At 46.5% G+C, this 15,048-nt stretch overlaps 4 protein-coding genes and 1 non-coding gene across 10 annotated transcripts in view; 3 read left to right on the top strand and 2 right to left on the bottom strand.

Moving 5' to 3' along the window:
- Window positions 1–1,018, top strand: part of Nr1i3 (nuclear receptor subfamily 1 group I member 3) — a 23,954-nt gene extending 22,936 nt beyond the window's left edge. For all 4 annotated transcript variants that reach the window (XM_029570879.1, XM_029570880.1, XM_029570878.1 and 1 more), the window contains one exon: window positions 853–1,018. In XM_029570879.1, coding sequence (XP_029426739.1) covers window positions 853–982 — 130 coding nt within the window. In that variant the 3' untranslated portion in view covers window positions 983–1,018. The remainder of the gene's footprint in view (window positions 1–852) is intronic.
- Tomm40l (translocase of outer mitochondrial membrane 40 like) lies at window positions 51–5,426 on the bottom strand. 2 transcript variants are annotated; one of them, XM_029553516.1, is made up of 10 exons: window positions 4,940–5,426; window positions 4,216–4,465; window positions 3,868–3,935; window positions 3,482–3,574; window positions 3,097–3,198; window positions 2,844–2,949; window positions 2,546–2,668; window positions 2,352–2,428; window positions 2,043–2,145; window positions 51–1,906 (listed from the first exon to the last, which is right to left on the bottom strand). In XM_029553516.1, exons 2-10 carry the CDS (start codon window positions 4,328–4,330, stop codon window positions 1,767–1,769), a joined length of 927 nt encoding a protein of 308 aa, XP_029409376.1. In that variant the 5' UTR covers window positions 4,331–4,465; window positions 4,940–5,426; the 3' UTR covers window positions 51–1,766. The 2 variants fall into 2 exon arrangements, with proteins under 2 accessions (XP_029409376.1, XP_008846206.1); XM_008847984.2 differs by lacking the exon at window positions 4,940–5,426 and adding an exon at window positions 4,687–4,828.
- A 1,096-nt stretch (window positions 5,427–6,522) lies between these two features.
- Window positions 6,523–7,956, top strand: Apoa2 (apolipoprotein A2). Of its 2 annotated transcripts, none has more exons than XM_017801912.2 (4): window positions 6,523–6,631; window positions 6,785–6,871; window positions 7,174–7,321; window positions 7,710–7,956. In XM_017801912.2, the coding sequence occupies exons 2-4, from the start codon at window positions 6,820–6,822 to the stop codon at window positions 7,828–7,830; spliced, it is 321 nt and encodes a 106-aa protein (XP_017657401.1). In that variant the 5' UTR covers window positions 6,523–6,631; window positions 6,785–6,819; the 3' UTR covers window positions 7,831–7,956. The 2 variants fall into 2 exon arrangements, with proteins under 2 accessions (XP_017657401.1, XP_008846208.1); XM_008847986.3 differs by having other exon boundaries at window positions 6,609–6,631; window positions 6,797–6,871.
- A 957-nt stretch (window positions 7,957–8,913) lies between these two features.
- On the top strand, window positions 8,914–9,054 carry LOC115066773. Its single transcript, XR_003846219.1, has one exon. It is a non-coding gene; the product is annotated as a small nucleolar RNA SNORA67 (small nucleolar RNA).
- A 2,243-nt stretch (window positions 9,055–11,297) lies between these two features.
- On the bottom strand, window positions 11,298–14,770 carry Fcer1g (Fc fragment of IgE receptor Ig). The gene is made up of 5 exons (XM_008847987.3): window positions 14,635–14,770; window positions 12,402–12,493; window positions 12,234–12,269; window positions 11,790–11,810; window positions 11,298–11,644 (listed from the first exon to the last, which is right to left on the bottom strand). Exons 1-5 carry the CDS (start codon window positions 14,681–14,683, stop codon window positions 11,582–11,584), a joined length of 261 nt encoding a protein of 86 aa, XP_008846209.1. The 5' UTR covers window positions 14,684–14,770; the 3' UTR covers window positions 11,298–11,581.
- Window positions 14,771–15,048: the final 278 nt, after the last annotated feature.

Raw genomic sequence — 15,048 nt, forward strand, 5'->3', positions numbered from 1 at the left:
GGGCCTTAGGGTATGTAATGGGGAAGGAAGGGGTCTGAGAAACACTGAGCTCAGGATGAATGCATTTTACTGTTTTTTCCTTTGGAAAACCAGCTACTTGGGGATCTAAACCTTCCCTTGAGCCACCCTCTTACTGATGTTTCATCATCTCACTTTTGCCAGATTTTTTTTTTATTCAGTAGAGATGCAAAGTAGTAGCTCACAGCCTGTATGGAACAGCATTCCTGAGATTGGTGACATCCATCATTCATCATCTCACCTCTCCAACTTTTCCAGACTAAAGCAGATTTTTCAGTCTTATTCATTCTTCCTTTTGGCCCTCTCTTCTCCACTGGGCCAATTCCTTGAATTTTTCATTTCTCCAAAGTTATGGTCAGTCATAGTTTCATGGACAAAGTCAGTCCCTGATTCAATAGTTCATGGCCTGTCCAGGCTCTGAGGTACATGCCATTTTTGTCTTGCTCCTGATAAGTCAGTTTACTAAAAAGGGGGATGCATTATACCATAGAACAACACACCCACCTTCTAGAACTTGCTTTAGAAGGCCAGACCTTGAGATTCTACACACAGTTGAAGTTCTAGCTAAGGCTGAGACCTTCTTTACACTTGGTCTCAGAGCTCTGGTTTCAAGAAAAACTGGACATGATAAAGGAAGACAGTGTCAGATGGGGCCCTCTTGCAGACTTCCCAATTTTTTCAAACTATATTTGTCATACTAGAGCATGATTTTCTCTAATGTGCAGACTTAGCTTCACTCAAGAGACAGTTCTGTGGATCAGGACGTTAGGACAAGACTCCCAGCTGCCTTATTTTCTTCTTCTTTCCCTGGTAATCCTACTTCTTCCTCCAAAGGTTTCTGTATGCAAAGCTGATGAGCCTATTGGCTGAGCTCCGGAGTATTAACAATGCGTACGCAGACCAAATCCAGTATGTCCAAGGACTATCTGCTCTGATGCCACTGCTTAAAGAGATCTGCAGCTGAGACCCTGGCTTGTCTCCTTTCCTAGACCACCTAGGATACACTGGACCAGAAAGGAAAAATTGCTGGGACCAGGGACTGGGCCCAGTAGAAAGGGAGCTCAGTGATTGCACTGAAACACTAAACAATAACTGCCTTTTCATGCGGTCACCAGCAGCAGGGGCGAGGAGAAAGGGTGGGGATGTGGAGGAGTGTGGCCATGGGGCCAAAGTTATTCTCTGGAAACAGAAAAGATGGGGAAGGAGGAAGCCTCGGGGATAAGAGCTAAAGTTCCTTCTGGGGAGTGGGTGGGCTCATTCTTTGGTCTTTCTAAGCCAAAGATTTAGCTCTTTAGCCCTACTTTCCCAGCCTTGGGAGGCTCTGGGATGGAAAAATTAGACGGGGGAAGTGGGATGGGGAATTAATCCCATGCAGATTTTTCTGCTCTGAAGAGGAAGGTTCTAAGAGTTTAATTAAACAGAAAACAAAGAAGAAAATGTGTGTTTTGGGGAGGGGGGTTAGCTAGACATATCCCTTATTCCTTCTCCTTTAGTCCAGAGCCACAGAGCATTTGGAAAATGATGGTGGGGCTGATGGCAGAATTGGGAACCTCAAACCACTGCTTCATCAGTTGACCATGTGGCAGCTCCAGTTCTGAGGAGGGCATGGTTCCTGTCCCCCACTCTGCTCATGGGACCTCAAGGTCATCCAGCAAGGTAGGCTCTGGAGAAGGGCCTAGTTAGTCTCTGGCCCTAGGGCACCTGACTCAGAGGTTCCAACTGCTGTGGAGGCTGGTTCCAGGACCACCTCAGCCCACAGTAATGCTGAAGCCACAATGGAATCTGTTGCGCCAGTGATTAAGGAAGGCTCCAAGGGCTAGGGTGACTGGCAGAGGAGGCATCTTCTTCTCCAGCACAGCACCTACACACCAGTTACTATCCACCAAGCCTGCCAGGGAAAAGAATATTGACCAGATTATTTAATAGGGCTTGGAGTAAAGGAGTCAACAGAAGTTAAGGTAAAGCTTCTGTCTCTCCATACCCTCATCTCTGTCACCACTTCTAAATGCCATAATAACCCTTACCTCTAAACACCATATTGGCCTGGGGCAGAGTCAGATGGTAACCAAAGGAGAAGGTTGTGTCTTGTAGCCTTGTATTTGCTTCAAACTCCACTCCAACCTGAACCTGAGAAACATTGTTAAAGAGGAGAGGAGGGTGAGTCTCATGAATACTAGACAAGTCTGGAACAGGGATCTGCAAAATGAAGGCATGCATGAAAATATATACCAAAGTGGGTAGGAAGACTATGAGGCCAGGAGCCTAGAGAGATCTGGAAGGGTAAAAATTTATGACTGACTTGTCAGGATAGGGGATGAGATCAATAGTCTCACCTGTTCATTTGCCCTGTGGTAATAACTTGCATGGGCCCCACCTGATCCCACATTTAACGTAGCTACCCAGTGTACAGCTGGAAAAAAAAAAAAGTACAGAGGGAGAAGACTCTGTTACTGTAGTAGATACAGGTCAAGAGTCCCAGAAAAACCCAGAATGCTCCATCTTATCACTATTTCACTTTGCCCCATACCCGAGTACTTCCCAGCCAGAGTCAAGATGGCCCCCTCTTCTCCTGGCCGCCGATGATAAACTAGCTCTCCTCCCAGCACTAGCCGATGAGTGAGGCTCTGCAGGAAATGAGCAACCATGATCACTGTGGGGGATCGAGGAGACACAGAGTCAGTAGTAGAGACAAAAGGCTTACCCCTTTACCCTCCAGTTATCTCCACCCTAGCCAGTCCAGAAAGTTCCCTTTTAATCCCCAAACTGCACTAAAGATGAAAAAAGCATAAACATTTGCAAATGGGCAGGCAAGAACCTTGTCCCACCTGATTCCCCAATCAGGTCAGGATTTCCCAGGGTCAGAGTAGCTGTGTAGTCATCACCCCGATACTCCCCATCAAACTGCCATGTCAGGAACTTGGCCTGCTGTGTCTGGGTGGGGAGAGCAAGAAATAAAATATCCTTTCCTCTTTTTATGGTCATTATTGCCTCTGTACCTCCCCATGAGTCCCTCGGGGTAAGATACCCAGGGAGGAGAAAGAAGTGCCTCAGTGGATGGAGGCAGGAACTGTGGGTCACCTGGAAGACAGCCTTAGCTCGGAGCCTCTCTGCCAACAGAAGCAAGACTTGGGCGTTGAGACTGCCACTGCTATCCATATCCCCTACCACAGTGGGGAACACCTGTTAAGGAGTGTAAACAGTAAGGATGAGAAGGGTATGTAGCTTCATTCACCTAAACCTAAACACTCCGAGATTTCATTAGAGTTCACAGCGCCTCCTGGTGGACGCTCAAAGACAAACTCTGGCATCTTTACACAGCAATGTTTCTCTACCCTCTCCCATTCCGAAGTGACAGAGAAGATGGTTGCTGCCGGTTCTTCCCGACAACCCATTTCCTTACTCTCATGACCTAGGTCCACGTAGCCTTTTAGAGAGTTTAACTTAGTTGTGGTGGAGCTCTCACCTCAGTGGGGCTAAGCTGCCTGTCCCCTGCATAGGCTGCATGGAGGTGATAGCCTGGCAAGCCCAGGGCACTCATGTGCACAGTGTGAGCCACCTGAGGAAAGAGGAGACAATAGAAAACATAGCGTTTCTGCTTCATTTCAATCCTTCATCCCATCCTTGATCTGTTTCCCAACCAGGGGGCCTTTAAACCCCCCCCCCAAATATTCCAATATATGCGGAGGATCACTAGATTTAGCAACATATCCCACAGGCAAGGGAGGTAAAGGAGCCCCACATCGTCCCTCATTTGCCCAACATAGCCTGGCTAAGGCTGGAGTAAGAGTGGAGAAGAGGATCCAGGGACAGGCAAGGAGTAGCATGGAGGGGCCAGAGAAGTGGGAGCACCTGGAAATGGCTGCTCAGAACCTTGTTGACAACGAGCTTCACTCCCTCCATCTGTGCTGGGAATACATCTGAAGGGGGTGAGGGGAAGGGAAGGAATAAGCACAGACAAGGAACCCTAACCAAAGAGATAAAGTCCCCTTTCAATCCCATATGAAGCACTGGAGGAAATGACCTCCGCCAGTGACCTGCAAAAAAGTGCTCTACTTTTGGGGGGCACCCGGTCCTCTTTGACCGCTGGATGGCCCAGCTGTGATCTCCCCATTCTGCTCCCATCACTGTATAACAGCATCTATGATCCTCCCATCCTCTGTCCTCTCAGCCTGAGACACCCAAAGGCCAAGTTCTCACCTTTGCATAACCGGTGCATCTCATCAAAGCTCCCAGGGTTGGGCAGAGGTTCCTCTCGACGGGGGCTCCGGCGGGGTATAGTCCCCATCGGTGCCAGGCCCAGTGTGTTCCCCATTTTAGTCCAGAGGACAGGGAGGGGCCAGGGTTAGCCTGGGGATACGCTCTATTGCTCCATCTACCCCTCACGGGCCCCACCCCCCATCATCAGGCTCCCCAGTCTCAGAAACTTCCATATGGTTCAATGCTAGACCTGCAACAGGAAGAGTAGGGGTAGAAAACAGAAATGGGAAAATTGAATCCCAGGCACACTCCCGCTCCATCTTTGATCCTTTCACCCCCACCTGTCACTCCTGGCCTCTCTCCCATTATCTAATCCTAGCCACCACCACAAGCTTCACCTAGCTTCCTAGCTTCTCTGTGTTTCATCCCCACGTCCTAAGTCCAGGCCCGCAATAGAACAGTAGCCCTTACCATCTCAGAACATCCCGCTGCCCCTTTTCCCCCGGCACACCCCGGTCATCTTGATGGGGGCAGCCATCTTGAGTGATGGCAAAACTACGGCTTCACGCTGCATTATTGGCGTGACTCTGAGCGCCATCTTGAAAATGGGCAAGGAAGCTCTCAAAGACCCAACCCTCTCTTAATTTAGCCCCGCCCAATCGATGAAAAAATGCACCTAGCTCTCCCAGTGACCAATAGGAGAGGAAACAAAAGAGTGGCAAACCTGCTGGTCTCCAAGCTTCAACTCCGCGCTGCAGTGGCAAGTGGGAGTTTGTGGGTGTCTCTTTAGAATTGAGTACAAGGCCATACTAAAATCGCCCAGCCTCTTCAATGTCGAGATAAATTTGTTAGCATACTAGATGCTAGAGGGAGCATCTTGTCGCTTGGACCACTGAAGCGCCTTCTGCCGTGTGAGAAAAGTGAAACTAGTCAGAAGGCACATTTCATGAAGAGATGCTGAGGGGAAAATTGTGAAGACCACTGGGGGAGTCCTCACGACCCACTGTATACCTCCAAATGACTGCCACTCACAAGCACAGCTCTCCTCTGGAACACAGAAGCCCTCTTTCACCTCCCTCTGGAGTTCTGCACTTTGCCCTCTTGTTGGAATAGGAATGGACATGAGAGCTTGAGGTAGAGGCACAGGTTGTGAACTGAACTAATTCCTGGAACGGCTGCACTCTGTAGTTAGACCTTCCTTCTTTGAGCTTCCATGCAGAATTGACAAATAAAATCCAGGAATACTACTACAGCCCACAAACTTTCTCTTCTTACCCCAGGGCCAGGGGCAAGCAACTGTGTTACCCTAGTGCTGCTCCACACGAAGACAGCTGGAAATGAACAAGATTTCTTTAAAAATATATATATAATGGTCTCCTAGTTTCAGAGTCTAAACCCCCACTCACCCTCCATATATACATAGATGCACAAGATTTCTAAAAAATATATATATATATATATATATGTTTTAATGTTTATGAGAGTTTTGCCTGCATGCATGCTTGTAAGTATGCCATATCCACGGAGGCCAGAAGAGGGTGTCAAATCTCCTGGAACTGGAATTACAGAACAGTTGTTAGCTACCATGTTGGTGCTAGAAATAGAACCTGGATCTTCTGCAAGAGGGGCAAGTGTTCTTAACCACTGAGCATTCTTTCCAGCCCAGACAAGATTTCTTCCCTCCCTCAGTAGGTCCTACACCTCTACCCACACATCTCTCAGGAATGTCCCAGTGTGGATTCCACCCAAATACCCTAGGCCTAGGAATTATACCTCTGTCCTCCACCATAATTATAGCTGGGACAAGGGCCAGGACCTAACTGATAAGGTGAACAAATGACCAGGCACCTTCAACCTTTATCTGGACAGAAGCCTCCTTACCTCTTTTCCTGGCAGGGATCTCCAGCTGGAAACAGAAGAACAGAAACTATTTTCTGAGTTTGTTTTATTGGGGGTGGGGCATACTCATGGATGAGCACCCAGGAGAGTCATTTTGTGTGCTCATGCCCCCTCCTCCCAGTTTCATTACACATTAACTCAAAAAGGGACAGAGTCAGTTATATTTGTTCTGACCCCGACTTGTATTCCCCTACCCCCTATTCCAGAGAAATAACTAGGAATCCTACTTCTCTGCTACATATAAATCTATCTACCTAGCCCTAGATCCCAAAAGAATACATTTTAATCAGATCTCAGCCACCACTGAAGTTTATATGCCTCCTACTCCAGCCCCAAGAGACTCTTTTGTTTGTTCTTTTCCTCTCCCATTTCTCCAGCTTGTTTACTCCAGCATGCTCTCTGCCCCACTGGACTCTCCATACTCTCTATCACCTGACAGGGGTGGGGAAGTGCATGGATATATAGCCCCTGCCTCCAGTAAGTCTAAGAGGAGACACCAAGGACAGACACTGAACAGGTATGATGAGGGAGCAAGAGATGTGGGCACTATACAAAGAGGAGGCTTTAATTTAGGAAAGGGAAGGAACTAGGTTGAAGTGGGCATCCAGGTGGGAAGATCCCTGGGAGATGCTGAAACTTGTTCAACTTCAGTGTCCTTTCCCACCACCAGTATTGTTTCTAGGCCACATTTTCACTGTTACCACCATGAAGCTGCTTGCAATGATTGTGCTGTTCTTCACCATCTGTAGCCTAGAAGGTGAGTGTGATAATGGAGAAGGGAGGCCAAAGAAAAGATGCTGAGAGCTTGGCTACCCAAGTCTCTTTTGCTCCTGCATACTTGGTAGTCAAGTATGCCAACCAGAGGGTTGAAGAAGATCATTCCTTCTCTAAAGTTTAAAAAACAAAACAAAACAAAAAAAAAACACCCAAACATGTAGTTGGATACTTATTTGGGAAAGGGGCTGAAAGTTAGGGTGGGTCCTGGCAGAGGTATAGCAGGAGACCAGGATTCGTTGCTGGGGATCCAGATGAAAAGAGCATGCATGTGTGTCTGTGTAGGGGCTTTGGTTCGGAGACAGGCACAGGAGCCCAGTCAGGCAGAGACGAGTCTGAAGAGCATGGTTAATCGGTACTTACATACTGTGACTGAGTACGGCAAGGACTTGATGGAGAAGGCCAAGAGCTCTGAGATTGAGACCCAAGCCAAGTAAGTCTCTGGGAAAGGGCTCTAGGGGCTATGGGATCATGGACAGTAGGATGCTGGGAGTTCTCATGGGAATCTGCACTCAGAGATTGGAGTTCTGGAAGATTAAGTTTAAATTAGAGAGTAAAATTCCTCCATTATTCAGAATATCCCATGTGTGTCTCAGACAGATAGGGGCAACAGGAAGTGGACCTTGGACTTCGGTCTCTAGACTCTGTCCCTCTGTCCCATGAAATGTTGCTTCTCTTCTTACAGGCTTTGTTATGCCAGGATCAATCAGGGTCTACAATTTGGAGACCTGGGTCAGCCTGCTCTGACCTCTCACCACCAACAAAGACCCTGTCAGTGACTAGGGTCCTTCATACTAACCTCTGTTCCCTCCTCTATCCAGGGTTTACTTTGAAAAGATGCAGGATCAGCTGACACCCTTGGTCCAGAAAGCTGGAACTGATCTGATGAAGTTCTTCAGCAATTTAATGAAAAGTGAGAAACCACAGCCTGCTGCTAAGTGAGGTGTCCAGACTATTGTCTTTCTACCCTAGCTGGACCCCTAGAACACACACTGGCTGGCCCTAGAGGCCCTCTCCCTACCTACTGCCTGTTTTCTACAATAAATGTGCAATGAGTCAAACTGTGAACCTCATATGTTTGAGTGACTGGGAGAAGTAGCAGAGTCGGGGAGGAATAGGAAGAAGGAAAACGATAAATCTGTTTCTAAAAGAAGAAGTGCTTTGGTATTGGGGGTAAAGAAAAGGCTGAAGAGACAAGTGATGGAAATGATCGCATGGGGGTGCCTGAAATTTGCTCTCAAATCCAAGGACTATCCTATAGGAATGGGTATGTAGCTTTACTGCAGGACATGGACCCATGAAAGGAATAAAGGATTCATAAATGATACCCCTAGACTTGAGGTCATAGAAAATTAGAGTAACCCTCAGAATTTCTCTTTAATCATTCTATAAAAAGAAAAAAAAACTGCTAAAAAATGTGCCCAACTGTGTGACTGTGTGACTCAAGACCCTCTCTTTCCTTTTGAACCAGGAGACTATTGTATTTCCCCATCCTACAATAAAAGACTAAGTTAGGTTCACCCTTCTCCCCTAGCATGCTCTAGTTTCTGCATAAACCTGATTTGGGCCAGTCGTGGTGAGACACATCTTTAATCCCAGCATTCAGCAAGATGGCTCAGTGGCTAAAAGTACTTGCTGCAAAGCCTGACCACCTGAATTTGATCCTTGGGACCCACATGGTAGAGGGAAAAAACTGACTCCTGCAAGTTGTCCTCTAACTTCCACACATGATGCACACCCATACACATACACACACACACACACACATGCACGAGCACATACACTAAATATAATAATTGTAGGAAGGGTGGAGAGATGGCTCAGTGGTTAAGAGCACTGACTGCTCTTGCAAAGGACCTGGGTTCAGTTCCTAGCACCCACATGGTAGGTAACAACCATCTGTAACTCCAGTTCTATGGGATCCGATGCCCTATTCTGACATCCACAGGCACTGTACAACACAGGTGCACTAACATATATGCAGGCAATACACTCATACACATAAAAAAAAGTAAAAAAAAAAAAATCCAAGTTGATTCCCTCTCCAAGAGGCCAACTAATGCCCTTCTCAGAATGTAGCAACTTGGAAGAAAACTTGGCATGCCTAAGGTCTTTGGGGAGCAAGGGATGCGTATTCCCTTTGCCTCACTTTGGCTGCCAAAATGCATGTTAAAAAAAAAAAAAAAAAAGAAAGTAGGAAAAAAAGAAATAAATAAACTTGTGGTTTGGGGCTAATGAGATGGCTCAGTGGGTAAAAGTGCTTGCTTGTACAAGCCTGATGGCCTGAGTTCAATCACTGGAAACCATGGTGGTGTCCTCTGACCTCCACACACATGCTGTGGTAGCCCCCCCAATCACAATAATAATTCATAAATAAAATTTAAGAGCTCTGATTTGGCTGTTCATATTAGTGTGTGCCTATAGTCCCAGCACTTGGGAATCTGAGATGGGAGGATCACTTGCGCTCAGGCGTTTAGGACCAGCGTACACAGCATAATGAGACTCTATCAAGGAGGAAGGAAAGGAGGGAGGGAGGGAAGGAGAGAAGGGCTACAGAGTCTCCCAGTAGCTCCAGCTGGCCTGGAACTCACAGAGCTCTGCCTGCCTCTGCCTCATCGTCCTGAGCACTGGGATTAAAGATGTGTACCACCATGCCCAACTACAGCGCTCCACCTTTTTTTTTTTTTTTTTTTTTTTTTTTTTTTTTTTTTTTTAAAAAAAAAAAAAAAAAAAAAAAAAGAACTCACTATGTAGACCAGGCTGGCCTTGAACTCACAGAGATCCACCTGCCTCTGCCTCCCAAGTGCTGGAGTGCCCTCCACTTTTAAAAACACTACCACACTACCCTAGTTAACATAGCTCATCTTGAAAGCACCTTTCCCCATAGACTGGAGATAGCTCCAATTTCTTCTATATGTCAATCAACTCCCTTTCTCTGGCCTTCAAGACCTTCATCATTTGTGATCAATCTCCTCTCCCTTTTCATTCAATATTTCTTCTTTTCACTGGGCCTGGTGATATAGATCTGATATTTTAGCTACTTGGGAGACTAAAGCAGGACAATCTCAATTTCTGAGCTACAAAGCAAATTCAAGGCCAGCCTGGAAAAACTTAGGATGATCTTGTCTCAAAAAAAAAAAAAAAAAAAAAAAAAACTAGAGAGATATAGCTCAGTGGTAGAGACCTTATCTAGCATGTGTGAAGCCCTAGGTTCAATCCCCAGCACTGAAACAGATAAAATACTTTATTTTCTTATGTAGAAAAATGTGCAAGGACAAAGAGGTCTCAGTTGTTACTTTCAAGGTGACTTTGGACAAGTTAACTCATTTCAGATCCTGAATTTCCTATACAGGTTAGTAAGCAATTTGAAAGTATAAGTCACTGTGCAGTACAAACTATTGCCCAGCACAGGGGATTGCCAGGGGTAAGCTTGCAGACTCTGACCCTTTTTGGAAGAAATGCTGGGTCAAAGACAGAACTTATAGCCCCTTAGGTGGTTTAAATATTTTCAAGCAGTATGTCCTAGCAACTCTGGACACAGGACAGGCACTAACAAGGAATTTCTTGTTATCCATTTCGGGGAGATAACCTCCCATCTGGACCCAATTTGTGCCCTTTGCTTTACCTACCTCTAACCTCTATCAGGTTCTCTTTCTATAGTTATTCCTGCTCCCAAATCCCCTGAAAACTCACTGTTCTCATCAAATCTTCCACTAGGTGTTTCACATGGCCATTGTCATCACATCCCTTTTGCATGTTTAGCTTTTCAGCCATGCTAACTCACACGTGCATATGCTGGATTGGTACTATCTAGATTAGTGACTATTTAAGATTAAACATACAGGTGTCCCCACAAACCAATCTTAGTTCATTTGTCAGATATAAAAAAAAAAAACATATTGGGTACAGAAGTATTTCTTAGGTTCTAATGTCTCCAAATGTCTCTACTGCCAACACAGAATGAGAGGGTAAGGAGTATGCTCTGTGCTCCACTTCCATCCCAGAGCACTGAGAATAAGGGCCTCATCTCTCCTTCTGATACAGGTGGGATTCATCCCTCAACTGAGCAAAGTAGCACTGAAATTCATTACACTGTCCCATGTTCTCAGGACCTGAATTTACCTTACTCAAAACTATATCTTCAAGCTAGGCTTGGTATCGCACACCTTTAATCCCAGCATTCAGGAGGCAGAGGCAAGTAGATTTCTGTGAGTTCAAAGCCAGCCTGGTCTACACAGTGAGTTCCAGGCCAGCTGGTGCTACAGGGAGACCCTGTCTCAAAAAGACTGAAAAAAAATAAAATAAAAAACCAAAAAAAACAAAACAACAACAAAAAACTGTATCTTCAGTATCCTGTATCCAGCCTAATGCTTAGTAGAAGCCAAATAAATATATGATACACAAACAAATGAGTAGTCTAATCTGTGGCATCTTTATTGGGTACTCCCTGTCCATTGTTTAGCAGGAGTTAGGGATCAGGAAAGGAAAAGTAATGGCATAGGAAAATAAGCATCTATGAATAGCATCTGGGGGAGGGGGTTGCTGGTGTGCATTAATTTAGAGCCTAGCATCATTATAGGCACAAGGTCAGCAAGCGTTAACAGCATGGAGGTGGCATGGAGATGCCAACCATGAGGGCTAAAAGAGAATTAGAAGCCAAAGAAGAATGCAACCAAGGACATCTGTTCTAAAGCTATTGAGGTGGTTTCTCATGTTTCAGAGTCTCGTACATCTCCTGATTCCGGGTATTCAGGCCCTGCAGGTAAGAGTCAAAGGGTGATCAGGAACTTGAGCTCATCATAGGGTCCCCAGCCCCCTCACAGACACCCACCCTGGTCAAGGTCACTCAAAATTCCACCCTCTTTTTCTGATCCCTAGGTAGGGAAAGCAGATTCACTTACTGTGTAAATGGCATCTGATTTCTGCAGAGGTGGGAGGAGCAAGGCATTAGAGACTTTAGGGCTCCTTAGAATCTTCTTTCCCACCCAGGGAGTATCTGGGTTAAGGTTAGTGTTAGCTCTTCTAGGCTAGGGACACTCACATGGTTGCTCTGGGACATGAATATACATTTATCCACATAGCTACAAACACACATCAGCATAACATACAACTCTCTCATGTATTCATTGTCACCTCTACTTGATTCTTTATTGTCCAGATATCTTACAGCTCAGCTAGATGGCAGGGTGCTACAACCTGAGGTGAGAGAGGGGCCTCTGAACTACGTGCAGAGTAACACCAAAGAAAAGTGCCCTCGGGGGCTGCGGGGCTCAGACCTGAGACTAAAACTCCAGGAATGTTGAAAGCCTGAAAACTATGACACCCAGGTGTGGGAGAGTCCATACCTCATAGCTGGCTATAGCTGCCTTTCGCACCTGGATCTGGAGTGGGGAAAAGGCAGTTAAGAAGCTGGAGGCCCATCACCTTTCCCTCTAAGCCATAGGAACCCCTTTGATTTCCCTTCCTGCCACCCTTCCGTTTTTCAGCCCAGTTGTCACCCCACCCTGCCTTACCTTGAGTCGACAGTAGAGCAGGGTGAGTACAATACCGTACAAAAACAGGATGGCATCCAGGATATAGCAAAGCTGAGGCTCTCCCAGGGCAGCTGAGGAGACACAGGGTACCCAGGGGATAAGGGGCATGGGGAAAGGGAGGGTTGTTGCTCAGAGGAAGGAAGGGAAAGGGCTCTGGGAGGTAGGACAAGGCCTAGTGGGGAAACTTCTAGGGGAAGAAACTTGAACTCCCTCTCTGCCTCATTTCTCCTACCTTTCCCTTTTATCCCACAGACCAGGAGGAGTAGGCTAGGAAGTATGAAGGGCTCTATTGTGGTGGGACTTAGATGGACTAAGGGTTGAAGACTTCCCTCTCAGCCCCAACCATCCCTTTTCAGTATTGTGGTTCCTCAGGCACCATTGAGCACTTCATCTACCTCATTTGAGTTCACTGGGCTAAGACAAAAACCTCAGCTGCGGGGGGAGGGAGGGGAGAGAAGCAGTGGCAAATTTCAGCAAAGAAACCACAGGAGTGTGTCTCTGCTAAGTCCTGTGACCTGTGGCTGAGGGCTGGACAGGAAGGATGTGAACTGGGGAAGGGAGGGAAGGCAATTACTTGATCGTTGGTCATCTTCTCAGCTTCATTGCTTTTTGCCTCTCAAGGCACTGAATTATACAAAAAACGATGTTTGCTTTTCTAGGCTCTATAGATACCATTGACTCTGCACATGAAGCTGGACAATAACCATAGTTCAAAGGAATGACTACAAACTAAATCTAAAATACAGATTCCTCCTGTTAATACCCTGCCCTGTTAATCATGCTGGGCTTCTGAGAGGGGAAGTTTTGTGCAACTAAAACATCACATAGGGGCATGGTGGCACATGCCTATAATCCCAGCACTTGGGAGGAAGAGGCAGGTGGATTTGGATCACTGTGAGTTCGAGGCCAGCTGAAGCTACGAGGAGACCCTGTCTCAAAACAACAAAAACAATAACAACGAAAATCACATAGATGAGTTTGATGGGTCATGCCTCTAATCCCAGCACTTGTGGGGCTGAGGCAAGAAGAATTCTCCAAGTTTGAGGTCAGCTTGGGCTACACAGTGAGTTTCAGACCAGCTTAGCATATAGAGTGAGATCCTGTCTCAAAAAACAAACAGAAAAAAGCCCAAATCCTCAAAACAACAATCACAGGCACCGAGCATGGTTGGCATACATCTACAATCTCAGCACTTGGGAGACTGAGGCAGTAAGATGGTGAATTTGAGGCAAGCCTGTGCTATGGTGAGGCCCAGCCTCAAAAGATCACACACAGAGTCTGGGCTCTAGAGATTGCTCCCAGCCTTTATCAGGACCAATAGTGTGCATGTTACTAATACAGGTCAACTTAGTAAGATTTATGGTAATTTTATTCTACAACACTGACACACATGATATTGCATAAATCTCAAAACTACCCTAAGAGGGAAAATCAGCATCATCATTTTATGGATGATGATGAAACCCAGGTACTTGGGAAAGCTAAGTAACCCATTCAAGGCCAGAGTTAAGCAACAGAGTTGGAACTCAAGATCCAGGTTTTCTGCCTCCAAAGCCTGAGCTTTCCTTTCTGCCCCTCCTCCCAAGTCATTCTCTTTCAGTTTAACCCCCACCTCCGTAAAAACCAGCTACCTCCAATATTCTTCAGAACTTACTGGGCATAGTGGTATAGTCCTATAATCAGAGCACTTGGGTGGTAGAGGCAGGAGGATCAAGAATTCAAGGTTAACCTTAGCTACATAGTGAGTTCCAGGCCCTGACCATCCCTAGAAACACTAATCATGTCGATTTTGACTCCCCTGCCTTACTACCAAGCTCACAGACGGGCCCTTGCCTTCCTAAAGGGGGCTTTGTATAGAACTAGCTAGAGATCAGCTTCCAATAGAGGAGACCAAGATGCATCCCACGAACACAGATCAAGAGAAGTGGAACTTTCCTAGACCAACTCTTCATGCCATACAAACAGCCGTACTCCTGACAAAGTGATTCTTCACATGGGTGCTGGTCAATATGGAAGAAGGTAAGAAAGGGACAGTATAGGTGGCAATGATGGCCAGTGCCTGGGTGGGGGACCCAACAGGGCTAGCTTCACATCTGTCTCCAACCTGCACCCACCTGCTATCGGCTTTCTGTCCCAGATTCAGCCCAATTCATGTTCTAAAATCCCACTATGGAGTCCACCTAACTGACCCTCACCAAACCCTTTCACCTACCTGCTTGTTCGACCAAAAGGAGTAAGAACAAGACCACTGCTGGAATCATCTTGGGCAGGGGGTTGAGGGCCGAGCCAGCGACCAGACGGCGACCAGAAGCGCTGACAGAACTGCGCAGCTGTGTTATGTGACCAGTTCCCTGACCACAGAGTTCCCCCCTTCCTGCCACGCCTTCCCTCACACTTTGGCCCGTTCCCCTTCCTGCACTAGAGACCGGGCGGCTCCCCGGAAGGGCCAACTAGGGGAGCTGGGAGATCTGCCCTCTAAGCCTCAGCCTTTTCAGTGAGCAACCTCCTAGCCCATAGAATGAGACTTTCATGCTTAGCAAAGGCTATCTACATCTGCCATATTTGACTACCCTCCATTTCCCGTTCAAAGATGCATATATGATAAATTGCCCCTTGAGATTCCCTT

This window comes from Nannospalax galili, unplaced genomic scaffold (assembly GCF_000622305.1).
Source record: "Nannospalax galili isolate Female #2095 unplaced genomic scaffold, S.galili_v1.0 scaffold484, whole genome shotgun sequence".
Classification (NCBI taxonomy): domain Eukaryota; kingdom Metazoa; phylum Chordata; class Mammalia; order Rodentia; family Spalacidae; genus Nannospalax; species Nannospalax galili.

What these genes read in the sequence shown, in the direction of transcription:
- Tomm40l (XM_029553516.1), bottom strand. Translation starts at nt 4,330, where the DNA reads ATGGGGAACACACTGGGCCTGGCACCGATGGGGACTATACCCCGCCGG. An exon ending in GGCAGCTTAGCCCCACTGAG is followed by an intron (nt 3,199 to 3,481) that starts GTGAGAGCTCCA and finishes ACTCCTTAACAG; the next exon opens with GTGTTCCCCACTGTGGTAGG. An exon ending in GGCCAATATGGTGTTTAGAG is followed by an intron (nt 1,907 to 2,042) that starts GTAAGGGTTATT and finishes TTTCCCTGGCAG; the next exon opens with GCTTGGTGGATAGTAACTGG.
- Apoa2 (XM_017801912.2), top strand. Translation starts at nt 6,820, where the DNA reads ATGAAGCTGCTTGCAATGATTGTGCTGTTCTTCACCATCTGTAGCCTA. An exon ending in CACCATCTGTAGCCTAGAAG is followed by an intron (nt 6,872 to 7,173) that starts GTGAGTGTGATA and finishes GTGTCTGTGTAG; the next exon opens with GGGCTTTGGTTCGGAGACAG. An exon ending in GAGATTGAGACCCAAGCCAA is followed by an intron (nt 7,322 to 7,709) that starts GTAAGTCTCTGG and finishes TCCTCTATCCAG; the next exon opens with GGTTTACTTTGAAAAGATGC.
- Fcer1g (XM_008847987.3), bottom strand. Translation starts at nt 14,683, where the DNA reads ATGATTCCAGCAGTGGTCTTGTTCTTACTCCTTTTGGTCGAACAAGCA. An exon ending in TGCTCTACTGTCGACTCAAG is followed by an intron (nt 12,270 to 12,401) that starts GTAAGGCAGGGT and finishes TCCCCACTCCAG; the next exon opens with ATCCAGGTGCGAAAGGCAGC. An exon ending in CAGCTATAGCCAGCTATGAG is followed by an intron (nt 11,811 to 12,233) that starts GTATGGACTCTC and finishes CCACCTCTGCAG; the next exon opens with AAATCAGATGCCATTTACAC.